The 27,164-nt window shown below is 38.3% G+C and overlaps 1 protein-coding gene across 1 annotated transcript in view; it reads left to right on the forward strand.

Moving 5' to 3' along the window:
- The window catches only part of LOC139697777 (sensory neuron membrane protein 2-like), a 47,419-nt gene extending 25,929 nt beyond the window's left edge, over positions 1-21,490 (forward strand). Inside the window, exons 2-10 of the mRNA XM_071596619.1 lie at positions 2,481-2,641; positions 3,799-3,943; positions 5,248-5,565; positions 7,906-8,132; positions 10,242-10,441; positions 11,678-11,796; positions 13,992-14,117; positions 16,150-16,287; positions 19,167-21,490. Of these exons, the coding sequence (XP_071452720.1) occupies positions 2,481-2,641; positions 3,799-3,943; positions 5,248-5,565; positions 7,906-8,132; positions 10,242-10,441; positions 11,678-11,796; positions 13,992-14,117; positions 16,150-16,287; positions 19,167-19,283 (1,551 nt within the window). The 3' untranslated portion in view covers positions 19,284-21,490. The remainder of the gene's footprint in view (positions 1-2,480; positions 2,642-3,798; positions 3,944-5,247; positions 5,566-7,905; positions 8,133-10,241; positions 10,442-11,677; positions 11,797-13,991; positions 14,118-16,149; positions 16,288-19,166) is intronic.
- The last annotated feature ends 5,674 nt before the right edge of the window (positions 21,491-27,164 follow it).

Raw genomic sequence — 27,164 nt, forward strand, 5'->3', positions numbered from 1 at the left:
ATTTTCATAGTTATGTATTTTTTTTCAAAGTAATAATCTTCATTTTAACAAACATTGATTATTTCCTAAAAAGTGAGATTTTCCCTATAGATTTGTCATAAGACTATGAATTATGATGTAGCTGTAATTTTCCTTCGATAGCCATCGCTTTGGTTTTCAGAACGGATAAGTCAAGGTTGTGTTTTTTGGCGATTATTTCTAATCTCTTTACAAATCCTGTTTTTTTCCATAAACGTAAGGTTTTCGTAAAGTTATCCTCATTTTTTTTGTTTATTCCTATTATCATCTCAAGTGTTCGTGTGAATATGCGTATGTGAAATTTCGGGCACCACCTGTTTACTCACAAACGGTTTCAAGTATTCTTGAGCTCTCTCTTCGAGGTACTTTTCAACTTACCCTCAGGGTACTTGTTCGCTGTCACTCTCGTGGCCGTTGTAGGTGGAATACTCTTTCCAAATTTTAATAATTTAATCTGCGCTCTGGTTGATATACAGAAATCTCGTGACACTAATTAGGCTGTTCCTAATATGATGCTCTTACTCCTACCAGTAATAATTATAGTCATTTTATTCATACATTTTACCGAATACAGAGTCGGATGTGGGTGGTATCGAGCGTGGTAAATATTTCGTCAAAAGTTAAACCACTTTCCGTAGTATGCGAGATACTGGAGCGTACAAGACTGACATTTGTCAAGTTATCTATTAAGTGCACTTGAGTCTTTGATTTATAAGGGAAAAGATCGATGGCACCAAAAGTACATTGTTCAAATGTGCCAAGCATCGGGCCAAAGAAAAATAGCTGCTGGTTCACACTTTATTTCTTATGCTGTTGACTTCTTCCCATCCGCGCGTGGTGGCGTGATTTGTCGGTGGCAAGGGTCATCGAACGATTGACGGTCGGATTAAACGGACGAGTAAACAGTTCCCCCCCCTTCCTTATCTGTGGAGAAATTACGCAAATGACAATTTTTCTAGAATGGCTACGACTGCACTATTGCCAACATACATGGTCGTCCATTTCGGTTGTGCGAGGGAGGGACGGGGTAAACATTCACGTCGACATGGAAGCGAGGGTTAGTTGCGGTGTTAAACGTGTTTTAGATTGAATCAGAAGAGAAGGTATATATTTATTTCGTTTCATGCAAAAATTGAGATAGCATAAAATTAATATGAAGCGTCGTATCAATTTTACGAATGCATCTGTTATGAATATTTCACCGTGATGACCACCACCACATATTCAAGTCTGAATTTCATTCGGAGTTCTACCAGGCAATATTATTTGACAGCGTTTGTAAAAGGGTAGTAAATAAGTAATAAAGTTAAACATAGCATCGGATTGAGATATAAAATGTTTGAATGACCATGAAGTTGATGCAATTCCATTGATTAAATATTTCCAATCCGCAATAACTTTCATAACCTCCGTTTATTAACGTCTTCATCAGTCAGGCGTGTAAAGAAATGTCTTTGTCTGCAGGTCAGTGTAGTTCTTCGTTGTAATCATGCAGGTAACCGGTGAGAATTGTTGAATGTGGTCTCCATTTAACAATGCTTAGTTCAGAACGTTTAGTTATTAATTTATTATATGGTATAACTATAATTATTTATTATACATACATATATACATACATATATGTATATGTATGTATATATGTGTGTATGTGTGTGTATATATATATATATATATATATACATATATACATATATACATATATATATATATATATATATATATATATATATATATATATATATATATATATATATATATATATATATATATATATATATATATATATATATATATATATATATATATATATATATATATATATATATACATATATATATATATATATACATATATATATATATATATATACATATATATATATATATACATATATACATATATATATATATATACATATATACATATATACATATATATATATATATATATATATACATATATATATATATATATATTACATACATTACATACTAGTGGTAGCTTATTTAAATAATCCTCTTCCACACACAAGCGAATCTTGCACACCAATTTAAACTCGAGATTAAATTTCTCATGTAGATTATATTTATTTCAACAAAAAATAGTTACTCTGCCCTATATTATGGACAGTGAATGTTCTAAAACAAGCATACGTTTGATCAGAAAAATATTAATCCATACCAGCCGAAAAATTTATTAAAATGCTTTGAGGTAAAAATAAATATTGACACATCAAATAAATGCACTCAGTGAACATTTAAACCAAAAGAGCAGAAAATATCGCACAAGCAAATTCCTGTACTCCTTTTAATCATAAAAATAGAATAACAATCAGTTAAAAAGAGATGAATAATACTTGCCTGCCATTATTAAGGAATAAATGCTTTCAACGCTTAAACCTTAAGAAAAGTGTGCAGATCTTGGTGGCAGTGCATTAATGGCGTTAAATTCATGACCCACAGAGTGTCCAGCTGAGCAGAGGATCGGATGCCTTGCAGCGCTACATAAAGACACCCGTGCCCGTCCAGGTGAAGGTGTACCTGTTCAACGTTACCAACCCGAGCGAGGTTCACCACGGTCACGCACCTCCCTTCCTGCGGCAGGTGGGACCTTACGTCTACGAGTGAGTATATGGTGCTCCCCAATCAACACCATCCATTTCGGTCTTCAAATTTCTGTGCGGATGAAAATTATGTTTACTGTCACTAGCCAACGTCAGAAAGATAAAGAATTCTGATGGAATCAGTCGCATCGACACTTTTGAGGCGGGGAACATTAGACTGTTCTTGAACATACATAAATGTGTGTGTGAAACAGTGCAATGCAGACGAGAGTAGTTAGCGAGGATAGGGCAGCAAGCTATGGTGTAATTTTTCTGGAATAGGTGACTAAGCATGCTGAATACTCAGAAAGGGGATGGTGTGAATCTCATGGAAAGAAACTCTTAGTCTGCACGGCTTTTTCACGGTATCCAAAAGTGCTCCATGATGTCAATTCGGGAATATTAAAAAAAAACATTGAAAATGAAGAGGATTAGGTTTTAACTTCGGAGCAAAACATTTTTTTATATTAAAATTGAAAGTGTATGAAACCCTTTTGAGCCAAACAGTTGGAAATGATCGATTTATTTGTGATGCAACACACTAGTAGCAGTATTAAATCGAAAAAAAAAATTTGTCATCATGAAATGCATATCTTTCAAGCTGCTCTCTTTTAGTTTAAGAATACTGTCTAGTAAATCAACGATTTTAGCTTAGTGAAAGTGTAACTTTCTTTTTACATATTCTACCACAGTGACATATCTTTGCATTCATACTCCTATTTCGCCTCTTACACATTCGCACATTTGAAACAAACTATTCAGTTTTTTAGTTTCCTATTCTATTTTTAGTTTCTCTTATGTCTTGACTATATCCATCCCCTTCTTTCAGATTATATTCTCTCTGCGTTAACTATCGAGGACACTTCCATTGAAATGTCGCGACAAGTCTTATTTGAATTCATTAGCTCCCATTTATTGCCTTATATTTGCTGAACGAAGAACTTTTTCATAGTTGGTAATGCGGTATCTGTTGGCTCAAAAGAACCTGGTCGTTTGTTCCAAGTTAACTTTTGCCTAAGGGTTCACATTTACTTGTATTCACGAAATTTTCACTTTTTTTGCCTACTTGAGTACATGAAATCTAATTGTCAACAAGAGTGCATGTCTGACTCTTTATAAATGATAATATTAACTTAGTTATCACTAAAATTCTCATTTCCTCCATGTCATAACTTCAGTGTATACAAGGATAAGGTTGAAATGGAAGAGGATTTTGAGTCGGACACCTTGTCTTATTTCCTGAGGAATAAGTACTATTTCAACCGGCGGCGTTCTATTGGCGACGAAGATGATCCAGTGACTGTCCTCAACGCGCCTCTCATGGTGAGTGCCCATAGCGATAAAGGAGGGTCGTGGTCTGAAAGGTCGATGAAAGATCGTTAGGGAGTTCATTCACGGTACTCCAAAAGAGCTCGAACACTAAATATTGCTGAGCTCATTCGCATCACTTGACTTATCTGTTGTACCGTTATGAGCTCAGCTATGATAGACCGAGCTCTTAGCTAAATAGCTTAATTATTGACGATTCACTCATGGGAATTCGTCCCTAGAATAAGCTCCTCACCTATTTAAATTTTTCCCTCCATGCTTGCAATGACCACATCTTCTACGTACGTTGAAAAGCGTGGGTACATAATTCCATTGTATCTGGAGGCAATGAAAGCATGAAAAGGAATACGAACGACGAAAATTCTCAGTGGACATTGGAATTATTGTAAATTAAATTGTATATTCAAATTGTTATCGCGTGTAAGTAAACACGTAAGTAATTATAGATTATTATTAAAGGGAGGTTGAATTTCAATATGCCTTAGGATGTATCGCCATAAACTTCTATGCATAGCATACATGTCGTGAGAGTTTCAACTGATTTATTAGAGGACACCGCCTCAGCCTTCTCAATTTCCACAGAAGAGCCCTGGCGAGTTATCACGGAAGGGGAACAGAAATCCTTCCATTAATTTTATGCGAATCCACCGCCCACTTAAAAAGGAAAATTCGGCCTTTTGCAAGGGCTGAACTAGATCAAATAACCGGAGGAAAGACATTCTATCCTAGGAACACACGGCGGCGAGTTTTAATGATAGAAATCTAAATCCATTTATCTGCTGTTGCACCGAAGACTTTCTAGAGTATCATTTAAATATAACAAAGTAAAATACTTGAGTAAAAATGTAACGCTTTAACTTACCAGACCTACTTGTAAGATAATTGCTTCCATTTTTTAACCTAAGCACTTATTAAAACGACTTTCTACCGGTTTAGCTTCTTTATCGTCAAATCTTTTGCATTTCCACTATAATTATGATGTTTTGCACAAGCCAAAAAACGTTGGGAATGACTTTTAATATCGAAATGAAAATAATATATCAAATTAAAAGTTTCACGCTAGATTAGCTGATGACCAAAACTATGAATAAATCTAATATCTTACCCAGTAACTCCACCGGTTTTTTTTTATTTTTGGCATAAATTACATGAAATACAATCTGCATATTAAATATGAAGAGATTCGTGAGGTAAACAGACATTTTGGGTTGAACACAATCGCAGCCCACCGTGATTCTCGTAAATATTCTCGGGTAAATATTCTCGCTACCAGTGATCTCTCCATTCTCACCCGCCAGGGGTTAATCGAGAAGACGGCCAGCAAGTCTTCCACCATGCTCTCCTTCCTCAACACCGTGCTCGCGGAGTTGTTTCTGTCGCCGGACGAGATGACGAGGCCGGCGTCCCATCAGCTCTCTCCCTTCCTGGACACCACTGTGGGCGGACTCCTGTTCCACGGTGTGCCCATAAAGTGCTCCCGGAGCGGTTTCCTGCGCGGCTTCGTCAAATCCCTGGTGTGCGCGGCCATCGGTTCCGAAAGCTCGCCCTCCATGCGAAAGTCAGAGGGAGACGATGGGTTTGACGAAGGAGACTATCTCTTCTCATTCCTCTATCAGGTTGGTCGCTCTCGTCTTAAGGAAGTCACATACTTGTCTAGTAAATTTCATTTTAATAAAAACTTGTACTCGCAACTGCACCATGACCAACACCCGAAATAAAGTGGTGGTGCAGAAACACATGTCGTTCTCACGAAAAACTGATAGCATATGCTCCACTATATCCGTTGTAGTAGTGCTAACACAACAGCATATCCTCCATTTGGTTTAAATGATATTAATAACCTGTAGGAAGAAAAGTCAAAATGGCATTGTTTCGAAATTCCGATGCACGGGACTAGTCCAGAATACGTTTTACAGCACGCTTCAAAAATTAATGACTTACTCAAGAATGATTTAATAATTTTATGTTAGGATCATCTGCCTACGAAATGTGCATGAATGGACGTTGCGTCCATCTCATCACGTGACATTAATATTTATCGTCTTGTGCTACACCCAAGCTATAGGATATTTTAAAGTGCCATCTAACTGGACCCCCGCCAATTCCGTGTGGATATCATCGGATATCCGGTATAAAGTAACGGGAGTTACACCCTTTTAAAGCCTTCGAGTTGATGGTCGCGGTGTTTTTATTGTAAAATGATTGTGTATCCACCAAGATTCGGGTATATCCACTAATAAATCGTCAATATCGGGTAGTGGACATTAGGTAACTTTAGTAGGTCTATTAAATGTAATGAATAAATGAAAAATTGATGTTCTAATCTTAAAGTGAACTCGGTGATACTTGTGAAAAGACAAGTCTTGAGAAAACTACATCCTCGTACACTCGCACTGTTAATAGATAAACCAAATCTCCACTAAATTCATCCGCCTAGTTACGAAGCTGAATCCGTTTATTGGCAAAATGAGTTTGCAAGGAAAAACATTAGGTACCGAATTACCGTATATTTTAAGAGAGCAATTCAAGGTATAATTATTTTTTTATTAATTGGGATTTTACTCGTTTCCTTCTTCACACAGTTTACCGTACAAACAGTCCAAAAAGTAAATATATTGATGACCATGTCACCTGTGTCGAAGTCTGCTCTAGCGTCATAAAATCTTATGAAATTAGCAAGTGCTCTATTTGAGAAAGTTTGAGGCTGAAATTCGCCATTGTAATCAAATGTATTCGTCAGAGATATGCTTATTATCTACATCTACATAATACCCCACAAGCCGCCGCAAGGGCGTGTGGCGGGGGGTGTTAGGTCACCAACCGTAAAAAGGAACAATACCACATGCAAAACAACAAAATGGAAAATTACACCCACAGCAGCGCGCACACTCATGCAAAAATCCCTTCATCCAATACTCATGTAAACACATATGCCGTGGATCAACAGACAACTGCACCCCAGGATGCAGCACGAAAGCCATCCAACAACACGCAAGCCAGGACACAACAAGCAAGAATGTGAAACACCAATACCACATGAATATGCACCACAAATACACTCTACCTCCCGAGGAGACTGTAAAAGGCAGGGAATGCGACCTAACTTTGCAGGTAGCAGGAATTTCCCCCCGCGGAGAGGGACGAGGGATTGAGAGGGAGACTTACAAACAGATGAACAGAACACTAATGATGTCATTCGGAAAAAATGATGATTCTATGGGTTATGGTAACAAAACACACGAGGTTAGTGGAAAAGCATGCATTTAAGTAGAACTAATTATTCTTTAGACGCTGAGGGTGGCAAGTGGAATTTTTGCTATCTATAACCCTGCAGTTGCCATCCCGTATTGTCCGTGTTATTATTGATTATCATGTAAGAGTTGACCACGGGCAGTAATTGACTATTGTTTTTTTACCCAAATTAGCCAAATTAGTTTTCTTACTCGCGTTGGTCAACTGTTTACCGAAATTACTAGCCAAATTAGTTTATTAATTTTTTATAGCCTTAACGAATTTGCCCGGATATTACATGAATAGCAAAAGAGAATATACCGTGTGGTTTTACATAAGATGATTGTCAAGGCTTTGAGACGAACGTTAAAATTTTCAACATTTGATTTCGGATTATTGTCATGCTGACAATGATCCGAAATTTATTTTAATGCATCAGATTTTGCGTGCCATCACCGCTGCAGAATACGTCGGCGACACACCGTAGTTCCATGCCAGCGAAAGTACTAAGAGGAAACGGAAGGCGGCGGCGATCCATTTTAGTAAAAAATGACGGCCGGCGTGCGTCGGTTTTCGATGCTTCGCTGCGATTACTACTATGCACATTTTATCCAATAATAATATACAAAAATTAAAGTGTGACATCATTTTCCAACTTAAAATCCTTTGGTTTGTTAGGAAATACCTTAATCGTTGTTTACTCAATCGCCTCTTCCACGTTGCAGAAGAACAACACTCGCTACGGCCCGATCCGCGTCAGGAGGGGTCTGTCGGATATCGGCGCGATGGGACAGGTGGTGAGTTGGCAGGACCAGGCGATGCTGAGCGTGTGGGGTCCCCCGTACCCCGAGAAATCCCACTGCAATGAAGTGTCCGGTACGGACGCCTCCGTCATCCCACCATTCCTTAGCGATAAGTCCATCATCAAAGTGTTCCAGCCTGAAATGTGCAGGTGGGTGTGCGCGCAGAGGATGGACACAAAATGAAGACACTTCCAGAACACCCGTTCATTTGGTACCTACAGTACCCTAACTTCAGTCTTCGTGAGTGGGAAAATTAAAAGCAAGGCTCTCTTAACTTATTTCAGGAGGAAAGTGTGTGTGGCATAATATTTCTTGAACTCGTGAAAACAATGCGCTCATACGCCTACTTAATCAATTGGAGCATGAAAATTAGTCAAAACGGACAACATCTTAAAATAGAACAATTATTTTCTGAGTCTCCCGGGTAAAGTTTAAAATTTGAAGATTTTTATTAAGAATAAGCCATAATTTTTAATTTTTTTTTTTAAATCTCCTCCATGAGAAATTTCAGAATCTTAAACACAACTACGGTTTTTAACGTATTACATCATCTTAAGGGACTGTTGAGTCAACTTTCAGAAAGTCAAACCCAGAAACTGAGAGCCCAATTTTATTTCGGGAAATTTTCTCCCCTTCATTTACTTTTTCATACTGCCAACTCCTTCTATGCTTCTTTAACCAACCAGTCAGATTCCATCATTTTTTCATGCTAGCCCTTCTAGTTCTGTAACTCGCGAGTTTCCACCTGTTTGCAAGGCTCATTAGCCACATTCATTCATTCGTCGATACATTTGGTACTTCTCTTAGTATGCTTTCTATCAATCAATAATATTTTTAAATGGAATATTAATTTCGATTGGAAAGCATGTGGAAATGAGCAGTTAAATAGTGTGGGGTATCTTTTTGGTTGTGGCTTGGAAGTTAAGAGATGATCAGTCTGCATCCATCCAAAGTTATCCAATCAATGTTAACGAAGTTTTTTGTAAAATTTTAAGAATTCACACCTTTAAAAATAAAATCACCGTAAAATATCGGCATCCGACCAAAGGACGTAGCGTTTTTACAATTGTGACAATTGCTTCGTATAAAATGAAGCGAGAGGGCGAATCAAATATTCCAAGCACTGCGGGGGATTCTGCGACGGTTACTTAAATGGGGGCATCCTCTGATGTGCGTCAACATGCAGGAATTTCTCAGTTCAAAACTATTATTATTAGATAATCTACCGGTTAAGTTAGGTTTTTGGATGGCGAAGCTACTTAATAAATATTTTGTGACTCCTAACAGCAAAATCCAGCATCCTACTCTACATCAGGTCCCAACATCCCTATCCTGTTCCTTCCCTTTCCTCGTTTGCCTAACATTCTCCCCTCAATTAGTCTTCAACATCCCGCTGCCGATCAATACCCCCTTCAACCTCTTTTCCTGCCACCTTAGGATTTCTCTCAACAAACCCCTGTCCTCAGCCACCATACCAAGTACTTCCTCATTTGTTTTCTTCTCTGTCCATTTCACCTTCTCCATTCTTCTCCACACCCACATTTCAAAAGCCTCCAATCTACGTCTATCCTCCTGCTTCAATGACCACGTTTCCGCGCCGTACATAGCTACGCTCCATATCAAAGTTTTTACGAGTCTTTCTTAACATCCTTACTCAACGTCCCTGTCATCAACTCCCTCCTCCTTATGAAAGCCTCTTTGCCTAGCGCAATCCTTCTCCTTACGTCCCTACTACTTCGACCCTGTTGGTCCAAAACACTACCGAGATACCTAAACTGTTCTATCTGCTCTAGTTTTTGCCCTCCTATTTTAATGTTTGGCTTAGCCTTTTTCATTTTAGAAAATCTCATACTACTAAGTCTTCCCTCCGCTATCAAGCTGATCCGAATGATCGAACTGTTTGTTTGCCTAATATTTAAAAAATAATCAAATTATTACATCTATTTTAGTATGCTTTCCTTCTCTTTCCAATAAAGAAACAAATGTAACCTAGTTTTCACACCCTCTGATATGTTTTATGTGGGGATAATTGTATTTGATTTTGTTAAATTAAATTTTTTAAAAACTTATTCATCCAACCCTATAAATTTAGTATGGATTAAAGATTTGAAACCTAAAATAGTGAACTGTATACATTCGAAAATTCCAGCGGGTGATAAGTCAATTCATGCACGTTTTTATCATATTTTTCATTGACGATTGATGCAAAATGAATTTTATTCTTATCCTTACCCCCACCCCCCCCAATCTGGGGTCAGGTCGTTGTCCGCGTCCTTCGAAGAGCGCGTCGAGTACCAAGGGATCCCGGCCTTGAAGTTCGTGGCGGACCCCAACCTATTCGACACGCCTTCCCGCAACCCTGATAATTGGTGCTACTACCCCACGGGGGACGACAAGTGGCGGGACAGCTACTGGGCCGGCATCGACTATGGAGTTCAGGACATATCCTCATGCGTGGGTAAGTGCAGCTGATCCTTAGCGTAAGGTGTGTAGGTCTGGCGAGACGTCGTGAATTTGCCAAAATATTTCCATTATCTGTAATAAGGAAATAGATGCATACTGCATCTTGACATATAGAAAATGTATCGCACTAGTCAGCGTGATAGATAATGATAAATTATTTTTTATGATGATGATATAATATTCTTACGGGTAAAACTTATTTCATAAATCGTACAAGACTTCCGTTAACCTTCCTCTTTCTGTTTGTGGTTTTCCTCTAGTGACCGCTTCGACACGCGCGTTATTTCCCTCATTTTACCTTGTCTCCCCTCTCCCTGTCACCTCTTGGATCCTTCGATACGTTACATTAAAGTTTATATTAATTTAGGCTGGTATTATTATATTATATTTATTTATTTTATTATATTAATTTTATTATATTATTTTATTATTTTTAAACACTGTCTTGAGAAATACGATGCCATTTGAAGTTCGCAGGAAATTATTAAAAAAATAAATTACATTTTCATAAATTCACAATGCAACCCCTGCCAAAGTAACTTGGGCTATTATGAATTTAATAGGTTGATATGTCCTGGAAAGATAATTTTTTGCTGTATTTGCATTTATAACATTATTACTTATTCAATATAACGTTCTATGAGCCAAGAAAGCACTGAGACACAGTGCTACGAGGCATTGGTCCTTAAGGGATCACGTTAAAAGCACCAAATTTAGGAAGGAACGTTTGAAGACGTAACTTGGGGAACCCAATTTTCGATCATTCCAGTTGATAGCGTGCTTTAAAGATGCAAAATTAAAATTGCAAGAATATCTGTATCACGTAGTAGTAACATATCACGATTTGAGAGCCTGTTAATTTTCCTATTTTCTTCGGTTGTCCAGGATTATTAGTTGTCAGAACAGATTTTACAATGTATCAATTATTATTCAAAGTATGAAAATCCTTCCAAATTATTGCAGCCCAACATATTTGGAATGAAAAATGTTCCCTCTTGATTTTTTTTAACTTAGGATTTGCTACTATGAATTTTATATTAATACCATCACAATTTTTAATACATCTCAATTTTCAGCAATGATTTGATTAGGATTATTGATAAGATACATTAATAGAATGTAGAGTGCCGAAGATATAGAAGGGATATGGACCAAGGAAAATACCAACGGAACAAAAAAAGATAAGTGAAATGGGGATGCTCCTGTCCAATTAAAATTCTCAATTTTCCAGGTGGGCCTTTGGTTGTGTCCTATCCTCACTTCTATAGCGCCAGTAGCAAGTACCTGGAGTACGCGAAGGGTCTCAACCCAAAGAAGGAAAAGCACGAGACATACTTGGAGATTGAGTCGGTGAGCATAAGTATATACAATTAACTAGTAGTACGTAGTATGAATTTTCACTTGTTACACCAGTTGGAATCTTATTCATTACTTTTACCTTACGGTTAAATTAAATTTCCATGAGATTAAATTTTTGGCTCGTCTAAATCAGCGTATCATCAACATGAATTTAATTTCTTCCGAAAGAAGCCGTTTTTCGTTTCGTAGCAGGCAAAATTGTGAAGGGGGGGATGATGGGCATGTTAGAATATATCAAGCGAGGTAGAAAGTAAGCGAAATTGAGCTACACTTAAGTGTAGTATGGAAGTGACAGGTTCTGCATTTTTACGAGGGCTGTCAAGTCATACTTTTTGGCCTGGCGTGGCGGTGTGTAGTGGCTAGAGCCACCATCTTTGAGTCTAGACGTCCCTACATTCAGCACGCATCCTGCTGTGGCAACTTTCTGGCTGTGGTTCTTCTACTGCGAGCAATATATTAAAATGTGCGCTGTGATAGAAGATCCTGCGAGTTGTCAGAGAGGGCTGTCCATAGAGTGACTTAAGTTTTGAAATAAAATATGAACCTATTGACAAGACATTTTATACATTTGTAAGGCATATTCTTTAACTATTTATTTGCATAGTCGCCATTCAAACTGAGGCATTTATCACAACGACACTCAAGCGGTTCAATTCCGTCGTTAAAGAAATCTGCAACCTTACATCTTAACCACTTGTTTATTCCAGCATGCAATGGTTGCGTCACTGTCAAAGCGCTGTGTTGCAAGCCACGTCTAGCGAGAGATTTCTGATTTTCACCTTGTTTTTCCGTTGAATTTCACCGCCAGTTCATCTGTCACAAGACTAGGCAAATCACCGCGGCCCTAGTCGTGAACATTTCTGCAGCTATTTTTAAATTGAATGCACCGTTGCCTTTTCTTATTCCGTCTCCGCACACTTCACAAAGTTCTCTGAGAATTTCAATTGGCTTCTGGTTTTCTTGCCAGTAAAAACTTAATTACAGACCCCACTTGAGAATTCGCGGGAATTTCTATTGCAGCGGACATTTTAACAGTTCGCAGTGGGCAAAGTAGAAGATCCACAACCTGCACACTACCACAGCAGGATGTGTACTGGGTGTAAGGACGTGTAGGCATAAAGACGGTGGCTCTAGCTCTACCCACCACGCCACGCTAGGCCGAAACGTAAGTTACTTTCTGGTCAGCCCTCGTAGGTTAGGATGAGTAACGTAGCGGTAGATAGCGTGTCCATCAAAAACCTTTACTGAACGTTAAACCACCGTAATAATAATTTATATTGGGAAATGGGATTGTTTTATGGAATAAATGTAGTGGAGGCAAGAAAAATGGATTCAGAGCATTTTGTTCGGAGATGAGATGTTGAATTCTCTGATAGAAGTGTAAAGGTTAGGCAAGATAGGTATCGGGAAGTAAAGAATAAGCATGTTAGACAGGATTAAGGCATGTAGAATTTGAGGGCTCATTGCAGTGAATGGTGTCGAGCTCCGTCGTTAGGTAAGGATTAGGCATACGTGCAGCTGTAGTTTGTAGTAGTAGCAGCAGTACAGCTGTAGTTTGAAAGAGCCCATCTAATCCATGCCTTGCGTGGTATACCAAAATAATAATGTTTTCAATTTCTGACTAGAAAGGAAATACTGCATAAAAGTGGACGTGACATGGCTCTTTTCGAGGAACAGTAGTTTTAAGCTGCTGTTAATCGAACGCTACCAAACTTTCTCGTGTGATGATTCTGTGTTTTATATGCGTACAACCCTCTCTCCTTTTCAGGAATTGATCAAATATTTCGGGCCTAAATTAGTTTGATATCCTTATTCAGAATAAATACTTGCTACAGTTGTGCATACACAACACAAATTCCTCTATCCATTTACATGCTTGAAAACCAAAGAGCCTGGACACGTTCAAATCTAAAGACAGGTGAATGAACTAATTTTTGCTGTGTCATCAAAGCTCTTGAGAAAAGTTTTGAAACCAAAAAAGAAACTTTATCCGTCGATATTTTTGATAATTATTCAATGAGAGTAGCGAGATCACAGCTAGGTGGTCTAACTATTGAAATGAATAAGAATCATCGATCGGCGTGAAAAAAAAGTGGAGGCAGAAAAATGCTCATTAAAAATTACACGAAAGGTTACCACAGCTCTGGCAGTATTTTTATTCGGGTCCCTCTTGTGTCTCATTTCAGATAACCGCCACACCTTTGAAAGCAGCTAAGAGGTTACAGTTCAACATACCACTGAAAAGGAATAGCAGGATTTCTGCTTTGAGGAATGTCAGTGAAGGTTTATTCCCAGTAATGTGGATAGAAGAGGTGAGTGGATGTCGAAGAAACAAAACTGACAATCACGCGAATAAACTGTACTAATGGGTGAATAGATTATCATGGAACATGTAGTACTCAAACTATTGGGTTATCATTGTTTTTATTATTAATTGGCAATACTCCAGGCGGAAAATATTCAGCTGTTTGAACGTTCGCTCCAGCCGTACGATACGGTTCACTTTCTCTCAAAAGATTTTATAAAATGGAAAAGGGTCAGCTGGTAGCGAGTCGGCCCATAAGGACCCATATTTGCATGGAAGATTTGTCGATATTCCTTACATTTCATGATTTTTTCATATTCATGATATTTTCATGATTAAAGATGTAAGGAATATATGTAATAATTTGATTGATGTGTGGTGTATTCTATGTAACAGCTTAATTTTTTTTAACTTATCTTTTTTTTCTTGCTGATTGATGGATGTAAATGAGATGGGGATTCTCTTGTTTTGTTAGAGAGATTTGTGTTTGGAAGTTCCCTTTTAGTGTACTTTTGTTTTACGGACTGATTTTATTTATGATCTTTTGTGATTATTTGGGACTCGTGTGCCACCTGACACTATCTATCAGCAAATGTGTATTTTTAATAATAAATAAATATTTAACTTTAATGGTATCGGGGTGAATTAGCTCGTCAAATAAGTTTAATATTACGTAATGCTTACTGTCCTAACGTCTTCATGGCATGTTCTCGCGCTCAATGGAGCAATAGCATACGCTAGAAAAAAATATCTGCCTAATGGAAACAGAAAATCTAGGTCTAGCTGAAGTTCCATAGTGTTGACGCACATAAATTAAATTTTCTTATTCTAGAGTTTTATTTCAACCAAAAAAAATTGCCTTAATATTGCAATGGCCACTTTCGCACGTATATGTAAAAAGATTTCATTGTTTTAAGGATGCTACTGTTCTTATTAGACGGAACGTAATAGTTCAAATTTGAATGACAATATGCTTAGCGTTCAATTAAATATCCATTTGTTTCTGTTATGTGATCATGATAGTAAAACAATTTTTGTTACCCTGCGACGACTAAAACAATTGGAGGGGGAGTTCTACCATCTCCGCGTGTGGGTCAAATCATGGAAGTTTGCAATTTAAGTGGATTGAGTACGGTGTCATCGTTTACAGACAAACATAAGGAATGGGTTGATCACATGACATAGCGCAAAAGTACGCGCATCGCTAATGCGTAAGCAAACGCACTAATAATTAATGGAAAGGCCGTTTATAAATTATAATTCCAACAATTAAACGCACAAATCAATAGTAAAAGTGAATGTTAAACGCGTCCTGTGATTATCTCGTAGTTTAAAGAAAGCTGCCACGTCGGAAAAATAAAGATAAATTTTCGGAACTACTCGTTCAAATATCGTAATAAAATAAAAATTGCGAAGATTCAAATGGCTTGTAGGGAATGCTAAAATCTCTTAGTTTCTTGTAAGACCGGCAGTCACAAAATCAATTATGATGAAATAGTATTCAATGATGGTCGAAAGATATAACAAGACATGGAATTTGGGAATAAAATGGCTATATACATCTGCGAGTGTAAGATATTAAGACGAGCAAACTATTTCTAAATATTTAGGGAAATAAATTCTTATTTTTGGTATCAACAAAATCCTAAATGAAAATTAGGTCCAAAACCGAGTTAAATCGATATTGAAGTCATGCTCCTATATGATAAATATATTGTACCTGCCCTATTAAAAGATTTAATTGATATTCTTGATTTAGAATTTTCAAACGCCGTCACTATTTGACCTTGTCAGGTGGTACTCCACCTTATACCTCACTTAACGTGTAACCCTGGCCATTCACCAGGTATTCGCCATCTCTATCTATGCACTACTGATCTAGGGATTATTAGACATGTGCCATTTTTGTCCTCTCGACCCTCCCGATGAAAATGTTTTGTTTTCAACGGCGAAATTCTTTTTGTTAGAGCTTTGTCATAGTTTTGCAACCCGGGGAGATAACCAAAAGATAATACATTCCTTTTTTTTCTTCTTTCAAGGCCATGAATTTGGAGCCGAAATATACGAACCTAATCAAGGAGAGCTTATTTGACGTCATCCATTTGCTGGGTATCATCCAGTGGGGAATCGTCGCCTTGGGAGTCATGGTCATCATCGTCGCTCTGATCGTTTCAAGAGTACGTATGGAAGCTTCAGAATTCGCACACGCCCTTTGCGGCGGTTTGCGGGGCATTGTATAGATGTAAATGGATACGTGGATAACTTCCTAAAATCTATCTCATTTAAAAATATAATGAGATTTATTCGGGGAAGTTGGTATTTGGACAGTAATCATTCTCCTTGCACTTCCAAGCAAGAGTGAATTGCCACCTCATTAATATGGTCACAAGATTGTGACATAAGGAAATGCCTTCACAGAACAGCGGCGGCGTGGCTTGATAATTTTATTGTTGTGAGTTCTAGTCAGATAGGGCGTCGATAAGGGCAAATTTTATCCATATCTTTCGTGGGAAAATTTATCCATTGGTGTTTTATCTTAAACAAAGTCACTTAGTCAATTCTAAAGCTCTCTGGCAGGTTTGGTATATCCCCATCGTATACTCGTAAACTGAATAGACAGCGAAGTTAGCACTGAATACGCCTGAATTAGGATTTTTTGAGAGAATTGTTAGTCAAAAATTGTCTTTCATGCAAAGGTTTTTTTTTATGACAAAACGAAAAATTTGGCTGGTTCCAAGAAAGGAGTCCATGAGGTACATTTTATTAAATTTTAGTGATAGAATTTATGCATGATTGTCATCCTCCTTAATAATTTCAATCCTGTTCCTGAGTTGTGAAAGAAAGTGAAAATGTTTCTGAATAAAATTGTCCGGGCGTGTTTTGATGTAGATTTTGAAAAGTTTATAAATACATCAACAAAGATTTTACGGGATGATTTCATTAAATTACTGATAATATACCGTTTAAGGTGTGTTTTGGATGGACACAAGCTACTCTGGGGTAGAACAACATTCACCCCCCCGCCCTGCCTCTATATAACAAAACACATCCTAGCATCCAAAATTGCAACAAGCCCCTTATCAATTCCGCAAACTTCCTTCTTCCCTTCATTCTATCCAACATGACAAACCTATTTCTTCCCCTTCCTCGTTTGCCAAACATTCGACCGCGTATTTTTTTTTATAACTTCGATCTTGCCGATGAAATTTATTTCAACTTTTTTTGGTTTTTAAATGCCCTATTTTTACCCCTTCAGGTCAAACGCAAGCAGGGGTTTCCCAGGGTTTATTGTGCCTTCCAGATGAAAACCCTAATTTGCACTCGAATAATACCATATTCATACTCCATAACACCCGAGTAGTTGCCATTCGCTGAAAATGATTATTTTGACTAGAATTTAAATAGGTCAACCTCGTTCGCTCGAATGGGTTGACTGTTAAATAGTCGTTAACGAAGAACGGCATTATCGAGTACGACTTAAGATATCTAATAAAATTACGCGAGGTTAAATTCGGAGCAGACGAAGCTGTCACGCTCCGAATATTTTTAATTGGTCGTTATATTATCGACCGTGGGCACAAAGAATTTCGAACTTGTTGAATTTCATTCAAATGAAAAGAGATGTTTCAGGCAGGATATGGTGGAATATCATGATTGATTAAAAATTGGCGATTATCCGCAATAACTTGCGGAAAATTGCCAATTTTTAATCTATTCATTCAAATGATTTGATTAAACGTTTTATAACTCATGATGAAATTTTAAACACAACTTAAATCAATATATTTATATATATATATATATATATATATATATATATATATATATATATATATATATATATAACCATAAACACAGTAATCAACCCGAAGATCGGTTTGGTAGGTGATGGTAGAGTTCCCCAGTACTAAGCCCGACGGGCGTGTGAAATTCACACATCAGGGTAGGGATTTAATATAAATAAACACAAATGGTGAACGTGGATGAAGTGTGTTGGCAAACTATGAAATCACATTACCATATGCAACATTTTTACAATCACCAACCATACACAGTTTTGTACAACATTTGTGCAAATTTCATGTTTTGGCAATAATCATGGGAGACGCACGCGTATTGTGCGTGTATTAATCAAAGTTAGAGATATCAATGCTCACAGGAAGATGGGAAGGGGAAACAACAGTCAGGTGATATGTTACGGGTGGCGGTTTAAAAATGTTTCGCACTAGTGATTTCACGCGAAAATTAAGATTTTCAATTTACTGAATCTTCGTGGAAATCATTAGCAGTTGAAAGCAATAAGTTTTCTACAGAAATAATGCTTTAACGAGTCCAGGAAAATAACAATACTGTAGCAATGTAAAATAAATGCTACGCGGTGCATTATTTGTTTTGAATATCGACCGCTATGGCGCTATGCGAAGTATTTCCCATTCATTCAATCGCTAAAACTATTCGTCCAATTTCAATTCCCTGCCATTATGTAAATAAATTAAAGGAACGAAACGAGTAATTCCTAAATTATTTTCCTGAATTATTATCTCCTGATCAATGGGTGTAGGTCACGTGATATGGTATTCTTCAACAAACGATGTTTACCCCGCTTGGAGTGACGCCGTGCGCACTTGATAACTCTCCGATATGACGCCGTTAATGCGCGCTTCTAATTGACTCCGATTAATAATATAGAATATTTCGTTAGGCAAAAAATCGGTCTCTTATGAATTTTGCCACTTTTTGCAGATTCAAAATTGTCCATTTGTCAGATTCATGTCCAGCATAGAAAATGAATTCCTCAGGTTTTCTTCTCGAAATATTGGTTCTACTCTGCGCGGTCTTGGGAATAATTCCTCTCCAGAAGTCCTGTAAGTAGACATTATGATAACCCTCTGATATGAGTTAGTTTTCAGGCAAATTTATTCTATTTCTTGGGTTAATCTCCGCTGACAAAGATCGCATTAACACCACGCCACCGCCGGGTCAAGTTGACCATGTTGGGCAAGGGGTCACGCATCAAATCTTAACGAACGCATCCTTCACGCTCTTATCGCCACAGGGAAGTTGGGGAGGAGGCAGATCAGGCAACGCGGAAGATAAGAAGATGAAGGAAGCCAATCAGCTGCCGACGATCGAGCTGACCGCGGACGACGGCTCGAACTGTCGCTACGGCTAAGCGGTGGAAGAGTAAGAGGGAACTGAGTTCCCCCTTAGTTCCCCCTTGCGCACGGAACGCGGAGCGACCACGGGGAGACGGGAGAGATGAGGAGGCGAGATGGGGGGGTTCGTTTTTGAGCTCTCTCGAGGACCTCTTTTGACTCCTCATCCACGACTGAATGTCTTAAAGAAAAGAAGAGAATCTACGACTCATCCGCAACTTTGATGAGCTACCCGAGTCGATTCTGGCTCGAACTGCAGAATCACCGGTCGACCGTCAACTCGAGACTGTTTTGCAAAGTATTTTTTAAGAGTTTCCAATATTTGTTTAACACACGTGCATATATATTTTTTAAATTGATTCTGTAAATTTATCACTCATTTTCAGATTTTAATGATTTAGTATGAGATATTTCTCTGAAAATTAATTTCCTACGGTTTATGTTTCGATGTTCGTCACGTGGCTGTAGATTTTTTTGTATGCGTAGAGTTTCTTCTTGGTATTTTTGGCATAGTTTTATTTGGTCGTGTGAAAAGATTCTGTGGGGCGTCAAGTGTCGCGATTAAGTTGTTTCCCGTTGGTCGCGAAATTCAACTCGGAGGGACGAATCATTTTATGTCATTAATCTCATCTCCCTCTGTAGCATATTGAAGAGCAGTGCAGGCTAAATGAGAATATCGGCTTGAATGAAGTAAATTCAGGTTTCCTTTGAAATAAATTGAAATCAAATTACTTAAAACATATCGCGTTCCAGTGGAAACGTTAGGTCTCGTACATGCATGGAGTGGGTGCGCCCGTATTGACTGATACTTTAATATATAACTGTGATATGTCTGGGGATGCTAGTTCGTTTATTTCTCTGGAATAGGATTTCTCATATGTAGAATGCGATGAGTTTATCCTGTTCTGTAGCTCTTCTATTTTGTGTACATTACATTTGTCAACCTTCCCCCTCCTTAATACTTGGGATAAAAAAATACGGACAAGATATTCTTACGAAAGAAAAGGTAACCGTTTCGGTAAAAGTTTTATTTTCTTTCCATTACTTTGGAGGTGGTGTTATATGCTACCTGAAAAATCAATTTTGCAATATATTTCAATTTCACTTTGGTTTAGATTTAAACTTTAATGAACTCTATATTTCTACGTTACTATGAATAAAATTGAAAGAGTTGTTCCCCATCGGTTGGTAAGATTTCGTCAAGAACTTCTTTTTCGTGTCCAATTTGGTTGTGCTATAAGTGACAAGCAACTACTCTTCAAAATCAATAGGGTAGGAATTTTTTTAAGAGCTCCCAATCATGACTCTTTTGCAATAGTTTTAGCGCACACACCCGAGTGTCCGGAAAGATAGAGATTTCGATTTGAGTGCTGGAATGAAGCCATCCACATTGAATCGTGAACCAACTTGATTCATGTGGTGACAGGTTTAGATGTAAAAATTTTTTTAAATAACCTCTCGGTGAATCAAGGAATTTTGGTTGTCTTCATTGAATTGCCTTCTTTTGGAATAAAATTTACTTAAGCTAATGTAAGGTTTGGTTGAAAATTCAAATGGTCAGTGCTAAAAATAAAAAAATGGTTTCTTCCTGTTGTGCTTCCATTATGTTGCCATATGGAAAACATTAATGTTGCAGTGGCCACCATATGATACTCTTCCTTTAACTGTTGTGCAGCGCACTTACTAAAAATGTTTTAATTGCGCACAAGTAAGGTTTCAGTTCTCCAGATGGTCCCATCGGCTTGCCAGTGCAGTTTTCCCTCTTGGAGTGAAATCACTCGCGTGGACGATTCCCAATATACTCAGTTTTTACTCTCTATACCGAACACCTTGGGCCTACATCCGAATTTTTCATCCACCTCCACCAGGAAGAACTCATGCCGTCTTTTCCATAAGATAGGCCCAAACGTTGATGGATGGAAATTGCACTGGGCAAAGAAAATGTATGTAAAATATATAAACTGAAGTGAAAAATGTAGAGTTATGTTGTGGAAAGTTGTCAGAGTGCTCGGTCACAAAAATTGCTCATTCATTCGTCGCTTCCTGGAATAGATGAATCTTGATTCTGGATTACTTTCAAGGTTAATCTTCCCAGCATTGAAGTTCCTGCTGCAAATGTACCTCATTGACAATAATATTTATGTGCTCACAGTAAATAATTAGTGTACAGTTGTTATTTTTTATTGATGTCGAATTTATTTATTAATAAAAGCGTTAAATTTTATTTCTTGTGTGTGTCATTTGAATTTACACTGCTGGTTAATGCAGTAGAAGTTACTTCCACGGGGAATAACAGAGATCCTAGAACACTTCCCCGGGGTGTTCCCAGGGGATATATTATAGGGTTTCTCTTAACTATAATTCCATGCCCCTTTTATTATTTATTGCGTTAACCAAATTAATTCTGTGGTCTAAAGCAAGATAAGTTTATTTGAAGACGCTACAGTAATCCACCAAGATATCCATAGTCCGGAGAAAAAAGCAGTTTTAGCAGATGACCTTAAGCTCGAAAACACTTCTGCGACAAATAGAAATTGGATTTTTAACTTAAAAAATTTCTCGGTGATGAATTTTGGGAAAAAATAGGGTCCCTCCCGAACGCAAAGTGTATTAGGAACACCCAAATGGAAAGTGGAGACTCGATTGAATACTTAGACTTTACCTTCTCTCACGACCTCTCCTGGGTGAAACATAAACTGCGAATATGTGGACAAGCTAACAAATTTAGGAATTTTTGGAAGAGTACTGGGTAAAGGTGATGAAAAGGTTATGGAGAAACGTTATCTTTCGCTGATTAGGCCCGTATATGTGATCATCTTGAAGTTATCAGATTGCATAATTGGATCGCGTGCAGCATCGAGGAGCTAGAGCCGTAAAACGTTGGTATGGTAAAATAATTTAGTAGTGTATTAATATTTTTAGAGAAGCTATCATAGTTTCATAGGGAATCGCTCGTGGAGCAAAAGTTAAATTACAGTTTAAATCTTTTGCATAACTTGGGGGATGTCTCTTTAGCAGTGATATCAGAAATGTATTGTTTGCCTCACCGTAATACGGTAGAAGAGATCATGTAAACAAAATTACAGAGATTAATTGTAGAACACGCAGTTAAGATGTCATATTTCCCACGATCGTTAAGGGATCATCATAGCGTTGTCCGACCGCGCCAGGAGGGAAAAGAATTTTGGGTCAAGAGTGGTCTGGTTTGTAATCACCCTCTGCCACACACACTTGCGGTGGTTTGCATTAACCAATTTCAAGATTTTCAATAATTCAAAGCCGTAACGTCCACGATTAATTCAGGCATTGATTTTTCTAATGATGGGTGCATTAATGTATTCACAACATTAATTTTTCAACGAGGATATGCTTTCGAATTCGGAATTGCATACTTGCCCATCCTTAATTTTTTCAATCAAGAGCTTTCCCTCTAAGAAGTGTTCCTGGATGCTAAGCAAATCCAGATTAGTTGGATTGAGATCGCAGGGAAATATAATTCTAAAAATAAAATGCTTCGCTGTGGAATTAGACAGTGAAAAGTACAAAAGGCATGTTTATAACATTTATTGATGAAAAAAAAATTATAATACATTCTAATGAAACTATATACAAATGTCTAGATTACAATAGTTGAATGAAAGAATACGTCGTCAACATTATATCAAAGTAATTACAGGCGCACAGCATACTTGTATTGATCTATTTCATTGCTGGCAATTGAGGGAATTGTCAGCAAAATATTTCCTTTGTTATAGCAACATCAAAAGATTGTTAAGAGTGCCTTAACTTATTGTTCGTTCTTCTTCAAATTGGTGGAATAAAAGCGTCCATGACATCGTTCGGAATTCGCCATTCGAAAGACTCCGCGAAGAAATGGTCCCCATGTATTTGTAACCGCGTCAGTATCTGTCCTGTGAAGTCCACTTGGGCCGTCTCATAGTTGCGCATGTTGAAAAAGAAACCGCGTAGTTTATTTTGGTATAGATTTTCTGTAGTTTAAAATTTTTAATGTCGTCTTGCTGTATGGAAGTTTTCTTTAATGTCTTGAGTCTTTGTCTTAAAAGGACGACCTCGGAGAGTCACTATTAAATGTTAAAGATTCAGCTGATCGATTGGATTAGTTCATCCTCCAGAATAGCAAACCCAAGCATACTTTTAACAATAACGATGTCCTGGTGTGATGTTATCGCGATCGTGACGTTGTTCAAGGCCATAATAACCTAGCTTGGAATGTGAAATTAGCGTTCGCAGGTCTTAATAGCCGTTTTAATTACCGCACAGGTGTATGCAATACGCACATTACGTATACCTAAAAATTTTAGTCATTAAAAAATTTTTTTCATGGCAAAAAATATTTTCTAAAACCCTGATCACGAAAAAATGAACATTTTACTTTAACAGGGTTGACATAAGACCTTTGATAATTTAAGTGGACAGCTGACATGAAATGAACTGCACCGTCAAGTCACACATTCCCGCATTATTTCCGAGAAACACTTTTCAAGTCATTTAAGCTTCGCACATGGAAAAATACTGATTTTTGCCTACATTCCCTACAGCGTCCGAAATATCGACCCTCAGAGTAGGTGTCCCAGTTTGGACACCTTGTGGTCCACTATCTTGCCCACCGTGTGCACTTTGTGCGCCAGCGCTTTGCCCGCGAAGTGCGCCGTAATGACGACCGGCTTGAGGACGGGCGCCGCCAGCTTGGCACCCTTCACCACCGCCGCGATCACCGGCACGGGGCCGAGAGATGAGAGGGCGGAGAGGACACCGGCTCCTCCAAGGGTACCCGCCGCCTTGGCCGCGGTGCCCGCCTTCGCGGCGGTGACCGTCTTCGCGCCGGCGGTAATGGGGATGGCTACCAGCTTCGTCTCCGACTTGCCGTGGAACGCTTTCGAGATTTCCTTCAAGCTCCTCCTCAGCCTTTTCGAGTCGTGGGCTGCCGAGGGTTTTTCTCCACCGTCCTCGGCATTCACGCCTTCTCCGGCTCCCTCGTGTTCCCGCACGGCAGCCGGCATTTCGGCCGCGGATTCCTCCACCACTGCCTTCTCCTCCTCGCGGTGCGGGAGGTGGTGCTTGGCCGTCCGGACGGCGTCCGCGACGGTGAATTTGGCCGGCTTTTCGCGCGTTCCCTCCGGGGCAGACATCGCGGCGGCCGCGAGCAGGGCTACGAGCAGGAAAAATGTCTGGCGGAAGAAAGAAACGAATGATATGATTTAGAACATTGCGGTAGACGTTTTTTGAGTTGTGGATTTGGAAAAGGATGAAAGATACAAAAGGACTTAAAGGAATACAAACGACGAAGTTCTAGGCACGGTACGAGAGAAGATATTAAATGGGTACAGTGAAAAAGGTGGATGGTGGTGTAAAAGGGCGAATGGAGATGGCATGTGATTGTGTTTCAAGTATATGGGATCCTCACGAAGTTGGATTGATTGCCGGATTGGATCGCGTGCACCGTAGAGTAGTCAGATTTGAACACGTTGCTATGATAAACTTAGCAATGTATCCAAAATATTAGGGCAGCTTGGCTGGGAATCACTCACGGAGCGAAGGTTAACTTACAGATTAAATCTCTTGCCTAAGTTGGAAGGACGTCTCTTCAGCAGTGGTATTGAAAATGTATCATTACCCCCATCGTACTACAGTAGGAGAGATCATGTCATTAAAATTAGAGATATTAAGTGTAGAAAAATAGATTTAAGATTTCATTTTTTCCACGAACGATAAGGGATCAGAATAACATTGTCCGATCGCGGTAGGGTCATGTTCTGGTCAAAATTAATTTGGTATTTATTCACCCCCTGCCACACACCCTAGCGGTGGCTTGAAGGGTACTAAAATGAATAATAAATAAATAAATAACGAATTATTGTAACAAGCTGTATAGAGTTTAAGGATATGTTATGTCGTGCTGGTAAGGGAGGGATACAAGTCCAGTAGTGTGTATTGCCAGAATAAATTGAAAATACACCCAAACCCGTTACTGTAAATATCGATATAATTGGCGGTGCCCGGCGTAATTTGTAGAGTTAATGAAGAGTTAATGATAAGAGTACTAAGTTATATTCCCAACAAAGGCATGTTTATGACTTAGGTTTCGCCGCTTGGCAGCTTCAACTTTCAAAACCTGATGATTCTGCTGAAAAACATGTCCCAGATGGTCTCTGGCGCGTCTTAACCATATAAGTATAAGTAAGTTCCTTCTTAATAAAAAGTGACCTTATGATGATGTATACTTTTAAAATGTTAAAGAAAACCGTAGGTTTAACAAAGAAGAGCAAAAATGTATGCTAAGTACTTTCCTCTTATTTTTAAAACTCTCTTCGCAAAGCATCTTGAAATAATTAGATATATCACATTAATAGGAGTAAATTAGTAATAAACCCAGTGAGTTTTATTTTTAATTTCAGATTAATAAAGAGCAATAATTGCAGATATTACGGAGCTAAGTCTTGGTGGTACACCCGAAAAAAAAATTGATTCCGCAATTGATAAATTGGAGAACTGGTAGATAATTTGATATTTCGGGCAAGGATTTTTTCATGCCTCCGTAAAAACGTTCCTCCTTGGAAAATAAATTAAATGAAGGCTTCTCATTCGTATTTAAAAGGATCTCAACCGGTTTATGAATATTTCATTGCCCCTAGAGAGTCATCAGAAAGAAATATTCAGTTAAGCTAGGGATTAAATTCACCAAATCTGGGAAATGAGTGAATCGCTGATTAAACGGCTATCATTGGATCAGTGAACTAACACTTTTCACAGAGGTAAGAGCACTTCCTATCCACACGAGAAGTTCGTCATTTCATGGTCGTGATTTCGTCTTACGAAGGTATTTACAGATAAATCGAAACTGCTCTCGTTCAATGAAAAATTTTCTGTGGAAATACAAAGATTTTTTACCACAGTACGTCCCATTTACATCAAGTAACCCCTGAAAAAAATGAATATTTTAGAAAATATTATATTAATTCCCCATGTTTTTGTTAGAAACGACGCCGAATGATTTTGATAAACCGTTAAACATACCGAAAAGTATTAATTTTCTCGTAAAATAATATACTGCTAACAACATTTGTAGTGAAATTTAAATTATATTTATTAATTTGTGATATCCTAAAGGTAACTTCAAAGGATATATCTATTCCACCATGATGGTTCACTCCTATCGATGTACTATTCGGAACTCATTTTCCGCACTCTCTATGTCTCCCTCTTCACAAGCTGACCGCAGGAACTCACGCTTTCCAAGTGACATTGTATAAATTTCACACCAAGCTACAGTTTCACTCACCATTCTCTTCATGGTGCTTCCTCCTCTAGGAATCTTCGTCAAGAAAGAAAGAACAAAGGGCGACGCTGGCTCAAGAAGATTTGTTGTCTTACTGATGAAGTACCTGAAGTTCGAGGATTCTTATATATGTGCCACCGTCGGAGGTGCGGGGAATGGAGCACGACCCAAGGGATTAAGGGGAGGTCGAGGATTGGCAAAGTTGGGAGGGATTTCAGACGAGGGGGCGAGAGGAAACGCTTATGGGGTTGAGGTCGCCCGTAAACGTTGGAGAGAACGATAGAAAAGTAATTCCTGAACTCTCTTGCCCACACTGGAAATTCCCTACTTACATTTCACTTTCTTCGAACAAAAATAACACTGAACTCTCTCCGATGTTCGATCCGGGAAATTTTACCCACTCGACGGTCGACGAAAAACACCCCCTGGGTTCACACATTCAAATAAGCCTTTCCGCATGCTCTCGCGAGCCGGCGAAATCGAAAATTCCCCGCCGCGATTCAATTATGTAATTAATAATTCATGATCCATATCACAATTAATTGGCAATTAGAAATAAAAACCCTAAGGCCCTAGTGATATAAATTATATAATGCATAAC

This window comes from Hetaerina americana, unplaced genomic scaffold, assembly GCF_022747635.1.
Source record: "Hetaerina americana unplaced genomic scaffold, ioHetAmer1.1.p SCAF_8, whole genome shotgun sequence".
Classification (NCBI taxonomy): domain Eukaryota; kingdom Metazoa; phylum Arthropoda; class Insecta; order Odonata; family Calopterygidae; genus Hetaerina; species Hetaerina americana.